The following is a 13,039-nucleotide window of genomic DNA, read 5'->3' as shown; positions in this document are numbered from 1 at the left end:
ACACACACACACACACACACACACACACCGCTCCTACTATGGAAACAGTTGTTTGTAAATAATTATGATCTAATGACATCAAACCTCGATGCCGCAGCCAGGTAGAAATAAGTTTATATCAGTCCTGCCCCATTCATGAAATTTCAATGCATGGTCGAGGTGATGCAAATGCATTTTCGTGGGCTCTCTCTTCAACTTTTTTCTTTGGGACTGACCCACGGGAATTAGTTTTACTTTTTTCCCTTCAACTCTTTGGTGGCGGTTGGGCTTGCTTGTTTCTTACTTTTCTACCATACCAGTTACCTGTGTATAGTAGGTGTCTGTATTCAGTCCTGAGATTGCATTTGTCTCCTGCCCTAGGAGAGTTCCTCCTCCCCATTCATCGTTCTGCAGACGTGAGCACACTGGCGGGCCTCTCTGGAGTTGGTTGAGTGGATAATCTCAGCTTTAGTATTTCTCTCTGGTTCATTTCCCTTGTTATTTTTTTTTTTCCAACTACCCCGAAGAGGGGTAGTCGGTTACTATGTCGAACTCCCCTCCTGCCCCTCCCTTCCTTAGAGAGGGAAGGTTTGCCTGGCGACCTCGTGACTGCGACACTGACTTCCATGTAGACCACCTCCAGAGTAAAGCCCTGATAGATGTGTGTGTTTCCATACTCTCGGTTCCACTCCCCTGTCGAGTCTCAGTCCCTCATTATCAGGAAGGTGACTCATGGCTGCGGTGATCTCATTAAGACTGTCAATAATTCACAGGTTAAAGCTTCCTCAAACTGCGTAAATTTCATTGTTATGACATCCAGCCGATGGTCCAACACTCCAAGAACTCATAAAGCGGTACTGTCACTTGCAGGAACCTCATGGGAATGAAGGAGGACTCCGTACATGAGATGCTCAGGAAGATGCCATTGATGCCAGATTTATGACTTGGTTTGCAGAAGGCGTAAGGATAAAGGATGTGACCCTTGTACTGACTTTTGTAAAATTACACTTCCTGTGTCTATAAAGACTGGATGTGAAATCCATAGTGTAAGGCCTTATGATCATAACCCACTTCACTGTTCCAAATGTCAACTTTAATGACACAATGTAAAGACTTATCAGGCCTATATCTCGGTGTGATGAAAGTGTGCAAGAACCGGTCACAATGCAAACGACTGTACATTCAGGAGTGGGGTTTGTGCTCACTGTATGGTTGACCACTCCTCTTCCATGAGCCATTGTCCTGGGTGGAAGAAGTGACTCTGCATAACGAAGACAACAGAAGGCGTCTCCTACAAAGCTAGGAAGAAGGTGCGGATATTGAATGCAATCCCCACGCCGAATACCTCCTACACTTCAGTGATGATGCTCTTTCCTATGAAGTTCCTGAATATTAAAATGATAAATGCATGATTTAAAATACAGTAAATAAAACGCCGAGAACCAGGGTCCCGAACTAGTTGACACAAAGCATTGCTTGGTATGCCTCCGCCAAGCCTTGGGTATGGGCTTGCCATACTACCTCCTTGACCATGCTGACCTATTAAGTTCATCCCAACACCACCGTTTTGGCTGCGATGAGGGACTGAATCAGATCACTCCTGATTGAGGTTCTGCATGGAGAGGAAACCTACTAGAGCTGGACAGGTGGAGGAAGGGTAAGGCAAAAGGCGGGGAGAAAGAACGAGATACGATGAGTCGGGGCCGAGATGGGGAAATAGATTGCCCCGCTGGCAGGCCAACCCCGAAAATCCCGACCGAGGATGGTACCTGGCCCTATATAAACCCCAGTCTCCCCTCTCCTCCTTCATCCCTTTCCTTTCCCCCACCACTCCTGCACATCATTGGCTCACTTTCTCTTTGGTTAAGGACACTTCCTACCACCTCCCCCTACCACATTATTTATACATATTGACATCTAAGGTTTACATAGGAGTAATATGTAAAATAAACTGCTGTATTAGAGGAGAGGTGCGAGTCCCTAAACCAATGAGAACACAATCCACACACACACACACACACACACACACACACACACACACACACACACACACACACACACACACACACACACACACACACACACACACACACACACAAACACGCACACACACATACACATACAAGAGAGAGAGAGAGAAAGAGAGAGAGAGAGAGAGGGGGGGGGCAGAGGGAAGGTCGATGATTCCTGGGCTGCCACTCCTGGGATGCTGCATCCTCCCAAATCCATAGAGAGGGAGGGGAGGTATGGGGAAGGAGGGAGGTGAGAGGACAGGATAGTTGAAGTGAGACTGAAGATATAGTAAGTCGATTCCATATGACCCTGACCTGTGACCTCTTGAACTTGCTGACCTAATCAGTTAGTCGTCCCTTCATTTTGCATCAGATTGTTCTTACGAATGCACACACGTACCAAAGCATGCAAGCACGCACGCACACACGGACAGACCAATCATTTTGTGCCTCCTCCACCTTCCGTGGGCGGAGGCATATTAATCTATCTATCTATTGCCAGATGCTTTAATCCCTTATACGGGATGGCCACAAACAAATCGCCTCCACGTCACCCTGTCCCCTGCCATTTCACCGCCCCACTCCCAATTCACACCCCCCTCTCTCTTATACCTCTCCACTCCATCCCTCCATCTCATGCTTGGCTTTCCCCTCCCTCTCTCCCCTTCCACCTCACTCACTCTTCTCGTCAGTCTCTCACTCTCCATCTGCTCCACATGGCCAAACCACCTCAGTGTGTTTCTCCTAATGCTCCCTATCATATCCATATACACACCAAAATGCACCCTCACATCCTCATTTGTCAGTCTGTCTCTCCATGTGACTCCACAGGCTCCTCTTAAATAACTCATTTCCACTGCTCTCACTCTTGACTTCTATCCCTCCAACAACGTCCAGGCTTCACTTCCATACGTCAGAGTTGGTATCACAATACTGTCATGTAATAACTTTTTCACTTCCATGCTCACTTCCCTGTTTCTTATCATTGCTTTCAAGGAACCAGCAACCTTTCTTCCTTGTTGTACCCTATCAAGCACTTCACCCTCCAAACCTCAATGCTTACTCATCACACTACCCAAGTACTTAAACGTACTCATATTTTCCATTTCTTCATCATCTAACTTCACTGTTCATTCACTGACTTCATTCTCTCGAAGACCATAACTTTACTCTTTCCTACATTCACCTTTAGATTCCGTTTTTTACACACTCTCCCAAATTCATCCACCAAGCCTTGCAGCTCCCCTTCGTCTTCACCTAACAACACAGTATCATCAGCAAACAACAGTACAGGGAGTTTCCAAACACTGCCCTCTCTCACTAGGGCCACTCCAACATCCACTGCCCTACCTTGCATCTCTTTTATAACCCCATCCATATACAGATTGAACAGCCATGGAGACATGACACATCCCTGTTTCAACCCAACCTTCAACTAGAAAAACTCACTCAGTTCACTATCCACTTGCACTACAGCCTTAGCACCCTCATACATACTCTTCACAGCATTCAACAACTTCCCATGTACTCCATATATTCTTAATACTTTCCACAGTCCTTGTCTATCCACTCTGTCATATGCTTTCTCCAAATCCATGAAGGCCGCATACAAATTCTGTCCCTTCTCTAGACACTTTTCCACTAAAGATTTAAGAATGAATACCTGATCAACACAACCTCCTCCCTTCCTAAAGCCTCGTTGTTCTTCTTCAACTACTTCCTCTGTTATTTCCCTAACTCTGTCAATAAGTATCCTACCGTATACTTTGCCTATTACACTGAGAAGACAAATGCCTCTATGATTACCACAAGCTTCTTTTTCCTCTTTCCCTTTGTACAAGGGAATAATTATACCTGACTTCCAATCATCCGGGACTTTACCTTCCTCCCAGGCCAATCTACACATCTTCCACATCCATTCTACTACTATCTCTCCCCCATGCTTCAGCATTTCACCACACACTCCATCAATTCCTGGGGCTTTCCCCATTTTGACTTTCTTCATTGCTTCCACAACTTCCATCCTACTGATTTCTTCCTGTCTTCTCACCTCCCTCCTTCTTCCAGCCATTCCCCAGCCACTTATGATCGCATTACTTTCATTATCTACGGTCAACAATTCATTAAAGTGTTCTCTCCATCTGCTCACTTTTTCTCCCTTCTCAACCAGTAATCTACCATTTTTATCTTTCACTTCCCAACTAACTTCATTGCCACCCTGTTTGACTCTCGTCACCTATTTCCGGAACATTTTCTTACATTCCCTCCACTTGACACTCAAACTCCTTCCAAATTCCTCATCTACTCTCTTCTTACTCTCTCAAACTAATCTTTTCACCTCTCTCTTTCTTTCTACTTATAACTCTCTCTTTCGGCTCTCAACTTCTTCCACGCCCCTATTTCTTATCCATTAATTATTATGCTTTCTTCATTTATGCCACAGCCTGTATCACCTCTTCATTCCACCATGCTGTTCCTTGCACCCCCTTTCGTCTTCTCTTCACCCCACACACCACCTCACATGCTGCACATATTTCCTCTGTGAATTTGCACGATCTTGTGTTGGCTCTTACATGTACACAATTACCCACATTTGTAGTCCAACTTTCAGTCCTTCCCACACAATCCTTGAACCAACTGATCCATACTCTCTTATATTCTCCATCCGTCTGTTACTTACAACAATACACACTCCTTCTTTTGCTCTCTCATTCACACCTATTCCTGCACATATACCCCATCCATACTCCCATTCTCTCACACTCTCACCTCTCCATTTAGTTTCAGTTAATCCACATCCATCCACTTTCGCGACCTCAAGCACCTGGACAATCATTCACTTCATCCTTTGCACCCCTTATATTCCAGGTCGCCATCCGTATCATGTCCTTTGTACGGTCATTAGTCGTCATCTTTTGGTCAATCCTCGTCCGAGGCTTCTTGTTCATATTTTTAGTTAGTTTTTTTCCGGGAAGGGGGACTAACCCTTTGCCAACCCACTTGCTGTCACGTAGGGAACACGTGTTGGTTGGTTATAAGCCTACCACCCAGCGTTGTAAATGACTTCCTGGTTTACAGGAAATCATTTGGCTTGCCACTCGATGTAAAGCTACCCTAAACACAGGGTACCACTACACTAAGTGGTTGGATGATGGGCCCCCCCACCTACCACATATTAATGAGGATACTATAACACTAAGATAAATGTTTAATGTTTTCCTAGAAAAATGTTAGTAGAAATACTTTGCAGAACAAGGAACTTGACGTGACCAGAGTACGAAGAGTATAATCTGGTTGCTATGGTGACGACACGTTCTTCAACCAATTAGTCGAGTACAAGAGGAGCACTTGCAACGCCGGGAGGGTCATGTGCTTCCCTGGTTACTGAGGGAACAGTTGTGTGAGGGTCTGAAGTTCTGCTGGGGTCACTTGCTGGACACGGTAAATGCATGTATTATCTCATTCATTATATCCGAATATCGTAAATTTGAGTAATGAGATCCCAGTATGCACTTAAGAACATCTTAATAACCAATAATGTAACCCTAGATGCAGTTACACACACACACACACACACACACACACACACACACACACACACACACACTGTACCATATATATCTACTCTGAGTGCTCAAATCTACATCCCAGTATGTTAATATTACCCCTCCGGTGGTGACAACGGCTCAGCGTCACCCTGGCTGCCTCCTGGGCTCCGACACTACAACTTTAGTCTCCACAGGTGAGGCAGCTCAACGGCCACCACCCATATCACTGGCTGGCCATAACCACCAGCACCTGACAAGACCACCGATAATTACTCTGCTAATGGAACCAGTTACCAACTTTGGTGGCTGATTTGCATTGCTTTACTAAATAATTACCTTTACCATAGAGCAGATTATGTTGGTGGACAGGTCATGTCTGCCGTAAAACATAGTAACGGACAAATTACACAGGTAGCAGAGTATTACCTTGTTCTGATAACAGCAATGGATAAGATATGCACTGAACAATGAGACTGTGCATTTACAACACCAATAATAATGATAATAATAATAATAATAATAATAATTATTATTATTATTATTATTATTATTATTACATAATAATAATAATAATAATAATAACCATATTATTATTATTGTTATTATTATTATTATTATTATTATTATTATTATTATTATTATTAATACTATGAGCAATCCGATGTTGGAAACCTCCGCCAGAGCTGAACAATTGCATTGTAGGCATTATATGTCGAATTAGAAACAAAAATGTCGACATCACCACTATCTCGCTATGATAAAGAATTCTTTTTTAACATTCCTGGATCCGGATGATGATCCGGATCACCACCAAAATTTAATGGATTGTTCCTCTGACCATACTCTACTCCCCCAAGAAATTTAAGCAAAATCCGTTCGTAATTTTTGGAGTAATTCTGCTAACAGACAAACAGACAAACAAACCAATGACGGCAAAAACATAGCCTCCTTAACGGAGGTAATAATAATAATAATAATAATAATAATAATAATGACGATAATGATAAAGATGATGGTGATGATGATGATGATGATCATCATCATCATCATCATCATCATCATCATCATCCGATCTCTTTACGTAGTCAGATGAGGTGGGGCAGGGTCCAGAATGAAAGGAAACAGTAACCATGATAGAGCGACAGATTTACAACAGGAAGATCAGCGCCACCTCCAACATCTCAGCCTGGAACTTCACATATGCCCAACTTCAGCTGTCTCATTTGTTGCTTTTTATTAGATATTCCAACCATTATTCATTAACAAATCAACTTCCTCCTCACAATGTATCCGCGCAATCATACCTGTCCCTCTACTCTTGACATTCTCCCACTTATCCACCTACATACTCTTCACATCCTCCCACTCATCCGCTTACATACACTTCACATCCTCCCACTCATCCGCTTACATACACTTCACAGTCTTCCACTCATCCGCTTACATACACTTGACATCCTCCCACTCATCCGCTTACATACTCTTCACATCCTCCCACTCATCCGCTTACATACACTTCACATCCTCCCACTCATCCTCTTACGCACACTTCACAGTCTTCCACTCATCCGCTTAAGCACACTTCACACTCTCCCAGGCATCAGTTTCACACTCTTTCATCTCCGTTTCACACAAAGCTATCAAGGCATAACGTGTACTCCTACACCACTTCCACACACTTACTTGAATCATGCACGCCTTTTTTACACGTTCATACCAAACTACTTATATTCCCTGGGTCATGGACAGGTATAGGTCTCAGGTCCGAGGATCTGTTCCTTCTCCAGCGATTGAGAATGGAGGTTGAGGCAGCACTAATTCCTCTCACCCTCTCCATTTTGCTGTCGGTCTCGCAGAGAATAAGCGAGCGATATTTTCTCTCTTGTAATCCAAGGTTTGTTATAGATGCGCAACAGCTGAGTACAGTAAATGATTTCCTGGTTCTAAATACTAAAAATAATAATAATCTGTCACTATGAGCAATCCGATGTTGGAAACCTCCGCCAGAGCTGAACAATTGCATTGTAGGCATTATATGTCGAATTAGAAACAAAAATGTCGACATCACCACTATCTCGCTATGATAAAGAATTCTTTTTTAACATTCCTGGATCCGGATGATGATCCGGATCACCACCAAAATTTAATGGATTGTTCCTCTGACCATATTCTGTAAACAGAATAATGGGCACAATCAACTTCATAACAATGATAATGATAATTACTAATGATGAGTACTGATGATAAGGATAATAATAATAATAATGATTATTATGATAGTAATAATAACATACATACACCATCTAATCCTGTTTTTTCCCATGAGTAGCGTAGGAGCCCGGGGCTAGACAAGTTGCTCCTGACATTTAAGGTGAGAGTGTCCAGCCTCACTCATCCCTGAGTGGCATTACGTGAGCTACAAACCCCAACCACTCCTTGAATATAAACCTACACAGGCTCAATCCGATTGGAGTGCCTTAATTATCCACTGAACCACCAGGCGCCGTAAGTTGGCTGTATGGTTACCACCCAGAGTAATAATGGTTTCCCCGTATACAGGAAACCTTTTCGCTTGTCTCTCAGTGTAGAATCATCCGTTGACAGAAGGAAGAGGAAAGAATGAAGGAAAGAAAGAGGGCGAAGGAAGAAAAGAAGAAGGAAGGAAGGAAGGAAGAGACGAAAGGGCAATCAGCCGAGAGCAGCCCTTCATCGACTGGAAGGTGAGCTCCCCTACCTACCACCAATAATAATAACAATAAAAAATATAACAATAATAAAAATGATACGTTAAAAGTAAGGACAGAATAAAACAAGCAATATCCTAAACCTACCAAAAGATATCGAAAGCAAAGATCTTTGTGCAGAAAGAAAGTAATAAGATTGTTTTATGCCTATCAACTACATGAGAATCATTAATGCACCAATTATCTCCTAAACAACAAATTGGAACAATCAATGTTATACTCAGGTCCCTACTGGTAGGTACGGTACTGGTGTGTGACCTGAGACAATGGGGAAAGCTTGCTGGTATCGCACTCACGACTTCTCGGACAGCAGGAATAGCATATAAATGGTGTCCTCAGCTGGAGCGCTTAAGCAGTCAGTAATAACATTGTCTCGTACCTGCTGCTGCCTCTTTCGCACTGGCCTTCAGTTGTGTGTGTGTGTGTGTGTGTGTGTGTGTGTGTGTGTGTGTGTGTGTGTGTGTGTGTGTGTGTGTGTGTGTGTTTCGGTTCCTCCTGCCATACATCCAATACGCTTGGCCATTCTGTTATTTTTCTCCCCCAACCGCACTGACAAAGGAATGATCCAGACTGCGGATGAAATTTCAAAGGGAACCACGATTATTCTTGTTTTGGGTCGATGAGGGGCTTTGGAAATATTTCATGCTCTTGCAGAGTCTTATTTCATTCTCTTGTCATTACACTTTTCACGACCATGACTTTTAACCTTATCTTTAATTTATTCTTTCCACTTTCCCACAATTTCTCTCAATACATGAAATCTCTCATTTATTAAAAAAAAATAAAAATAATAAAGGACATACATAACTACAGCAGACCGAAAGGTCTCTGTATAATAACAAAAACCAGTTGGGAATGCAAAAACAAAATAAAAGTGACCACTATACTCTTTCATTAACTTTTTGTTTCATATATCCTTGCTACTCAAAGGCAAACTTATTTAGATTTGGCAGGACCTCGCCATTTAAAACGAAAAAAAGTAATTGTATTACCTTATCGCCTTACCGACCTATGTCGAATATACGGACTGCAAACAGCAAGAAGAAACTAAACGAATGCGTCATATTACTGAAGATATTAAGTTTCCAAATAAGTCTAGATTATAACAAAGCTCACAACAGAACTAAAATCTGGGATAAGTGGATTGTTAATGTGCAACATTCTTTCATACATTTTAAAATACGGATTATAACGCAGTTTTGAATGAAAATAGTTCCACCTCTAATGTTGTCCCCATCAGGATTAGTGGGGAATCTTTCACCTTATTTATCTTTCTCAGTTTCCTGGTATATCATTCCTCGAAACTGTTCAAAGAGGGCTTACTTTTACCACGCTAAAGATACAGTTCGTTGTAACAGTTGTTATTTTAATGGCAATTTTATTCCAAAGACCTATGAGTAACGTTTGCTTTTATTAAGAACGTACTATACTTAAAATCGCCAGAGGGATTGCCGCAATGGATGGCCGTAATTGTTAGGCCGTTCACGCTTGTATTGGACGGCTTGTGCCATAAAAACTTCCCTCCTCGTATTCATATTCAAACCGTTTGAGGGGGAATAATTGTGAGGATGGCGTGCGATGTGGCTCTGGGTTATGTTCCAATGCTGTGCCGAGTACAGTGAAGGCGTAGTGCTGAATCAATACTATCCAGTGTTGTGAGTATGGATTAATGAAGTGGCTCTGCGGTCGTGTATCATGTTGGTATTGGACAGTTGTTTCTTGTTGTGGTTCTGAATGTTGTTCGGTAACTGTGTACAGTTGGATGTTGTGTTTGGGAATTTTGTTGTATGCATAAAATATAATAATAGGCTGTTGCACAATGAATGTCTGTCGTTGTGCATTCTGAATGCGGTAAAGAAGTGAGATGAATCGTTTTGAACTCGAAGTTTATTTTACACACGGATTGATGTCTTGTGCCCACATACTTGCTCAATGCATTTCACAGTTTCTTTTCTACCTCAAGCTATCACAGCTTTTTTTTTTTTTTTTTCAAAATCCTTGTCTGTTTCTTCTGTCACAAGCCTTTTCCTTAACTCTGAAGTTAATATACATTTTCTTTCATTATTTATATACTTTTATATTGCTACTCTTAGGGAAAATGTACGATACACATACCCCTCCATCTGTTATAATCCGTTTATTTCTCTCTCTCTCTCTCTCTCTCTCTCTCTCTCTCTCTCTCTCTCTCTCTCTCTCTCTCTCTCTCTCTCTCTCTCTCTCTCCGTTGACAGCTTCCAACAATTTATCTTCACCACTAAGCTATGGAGAGAGATTCACATATGACTCATAAATTTCTCTTTCCCTTTCTCAGCGTAGAAGGGCAGTACCATACCAGATTTCCAGTCCTCTTCCTTTCTTACCATTCTCAAAGATATTCTTCACATTTTCAAGGTTCAGTGTATACCAAAATAGTTTTTACATTTTTCAGATCTAGTAAATACCAAGATAAGCTTTAAATTTTCCAGATCTCTTTAACATTAAAATCTTTACATTTTTCAGATCCAGTGAATCACTATTTCTCTTCCATATTTCAACATTTCGCAACAGACTCTATCAACCCATGGTGTTATTCCTTTTCTCACTCTCTTAAATGCTTCACAACGTCATCCGTGCCGAATCCTTTTTCTCTTCCCTCTGTTCTTTTCCTTGCCATTCTTTGACCTATTACAGTAGCATTTATTAAAAATTAACAAACTCATTAAAAATTATTTCCTAGTCTATTCCCATTCCCATTCACTTCAGTTGCATTCTACTATTTAATTTCCTTCACCCTTTAACCTCTCCTGTCACCTTTTCTCCCTCTTCCCCCACCGTCTCTCTCTCTCTCTCTCTCTCTCTCTCTCTCTCTCTCTCTGACCTCCTTCCCTAGCTCTTTCTTACATTCCCGCACTTAACTCGCAAGCTAATTCCAAACTCCTCACACACAATATGCTTTGAAGACTCTAGTTATTAGTCCTTTCGGTGTCTTTCCTTCTTGTAACAGACAGGTAAACAAATGGATGGATACTTTAATGACCTTAGCTTACATTTGTCATTGGATGGAAACAAAATACGAACCCATATGCAACACAACTACTGTATTTAGAAACAAATGTAAGAGTAAATGACACTGTTAGAATAATCTTTCTCGTATGTGCAATTTAGAAATTACTGTGATGAAATTCACATGAACAATTCCAAAATGTAATAAATGATTTTGTAGGTTATGTCATTGGAGAATCTATCTAAAGAAAAAGTCTTCTACAACAGTGGCTTGCTGGACTCTTCCCATATTTTGAGTGATGGGAGTAGTACGATCGTACACATGTCTGTTTGGATACGTCCACAAACCCAGAAACACTCCTTGTGCGGGAGGTGGTCACGCCCCCATTGATTCCTGTGCCAAGTCTTTGTCTCAGTCAATGAAATGACGCTTGGGAAAGGGTAAACAGCAATTTGTTAAATTCGATTACAGAATATTTAACCATGCAGGTGCCGGACGCTGAAATTCCTTGTACACAAGACACTTCGAAGGGTCTGATTGGTAAGCGAAATAATTTACATTTTCGTAAAAAGAATTCGTGCCGTATTAACATTTCTTATTAAATGTCTTATGTATTTTCTGATCAGGGTGTTCGTAAAATCAGACATGGCAAACGATGAAGGTTTGTCAGTGAAGTTTACCATTTGTGCCTTGAATTTAATCAAGTCTGGAGCGACGGGTAACCTGATTCAGCATGATAAACCTGGTCTGGCATCCTCCTCACATCAAACATTTGCTTAATGAATATATAAGGTTTGTCACTGGTTTTAAATCCGCGGTAAACTGAGACTTCCACACATAAAAATGCCACAGCATAAGTGCCACATTAAATATCTCCTGCTTGGAAAAAAATCGTAATTTTTCTTAATAAAATTCAAATCCCAGGGCAAGACATTTTGATCTCAACGTAAGTTTTGATGGTTGTCGACAATGCGTCATCAGAAGTTACAGGTGAGACCAAATGTACATAGCTTGAACAGTATTCAGTTGCAAAGTCATTCACATGCACTAAGTTCAACATCTCCATGTGAACCATTTATAACAGAGAATCTAGAATGAAGAGAGAAACCTGTACTGTACACAGGAAAAATCATCTGGTAAATTACCAATATGCTGGTTCGATTCCCAGCATATTGGTAATTTACCAGAAGAAACAGAGAATCTGTTTTTTTCCTGGTTGATTTTCTCCCCAGTGTTCAAGGATTGTCTAGGTTCCCGTGGCTCTGGAACCAGGAATTCCAATGGGTCTTACCATGTGGATTTCGCAAAATCCTAGAAGTTAAGAATTGCTGGATCTTGGTTCCAATGGTCATATCTTCACCGCTTGACTTGGTATCCCAGTGCTGGAGGGATTGCCAAGGAGATTATTCACATTCTTGTTAGTACATGCTGGAGGATCCTTTAGAACTGTAAGGTTTTCAGGAATGCAGAGTTCATTGCTATTGCTCACAAACAGGTTGTTGCTACTCTAAGACTACATGTCAAAACTGAGAGATTCTCAAGATGCCACCAAAAATGATTCCATCTTGATAAACTCGGGGACGAGGAGTGAGCATCTGAGTATGCAGTGGCAGTGTCAGACTGATTTGAAGAACTGTTGAGGATCCTGTTGAATGATGGGATACCTCTAAGAGAAATATCCTGGCAGCAGCTGATGAGTGCACTGGAGACCGCCCAAGATCAAAGAAGGAATTCGTCTCGCATGGGACGCTGACCACAGTTAAGAAGAGGCGT

At 41.7% G+C, this 13,039-nt stretch overlaps 1 protein-coding gene across 1 annotated transcript in view; it reads left to right on the top strand.

The window, feature by feature from the left end:
- LOC145398446 (uncharacterized) overlaps positions 1-13,039 on the top strand; it is a 40,060-nt gene that overhangs the window by 26,288 nt on the left and 733 nt on the right. Inside the window, exon 2 of the mRNA XM_080271327.1 lies at positions 11,755-11,806. Within this exon, the coding sequence (XP_080127453.1) occupies positions 11,755-11,806 (52 nt within the window). The remainder of the gene's footprint in view (positions 1-11,754; positions 11,807-13,039) is intronic.

This window comes from Coenobita brevimanus, chromosome 45 (assembly GCF_032717465.1).
Source record: "Coenobita brevimanus isolate Jiangsu-jjx chromosome 45, ASM3271746v2, whole genome shotgun sequence".
Classification (NCBI taxonomy): domain Eukaryota; kingdom Metazoa; phylum Arthropoda; class Malacostraca; order Decapoda; family Coenobitidae; genus Coenobita; species Coenobita brevimanus.
Note: the sequence above shows the minus strand (reverse complement) of the source record. Positions and strands in the feature narration are given on the sequence as shown.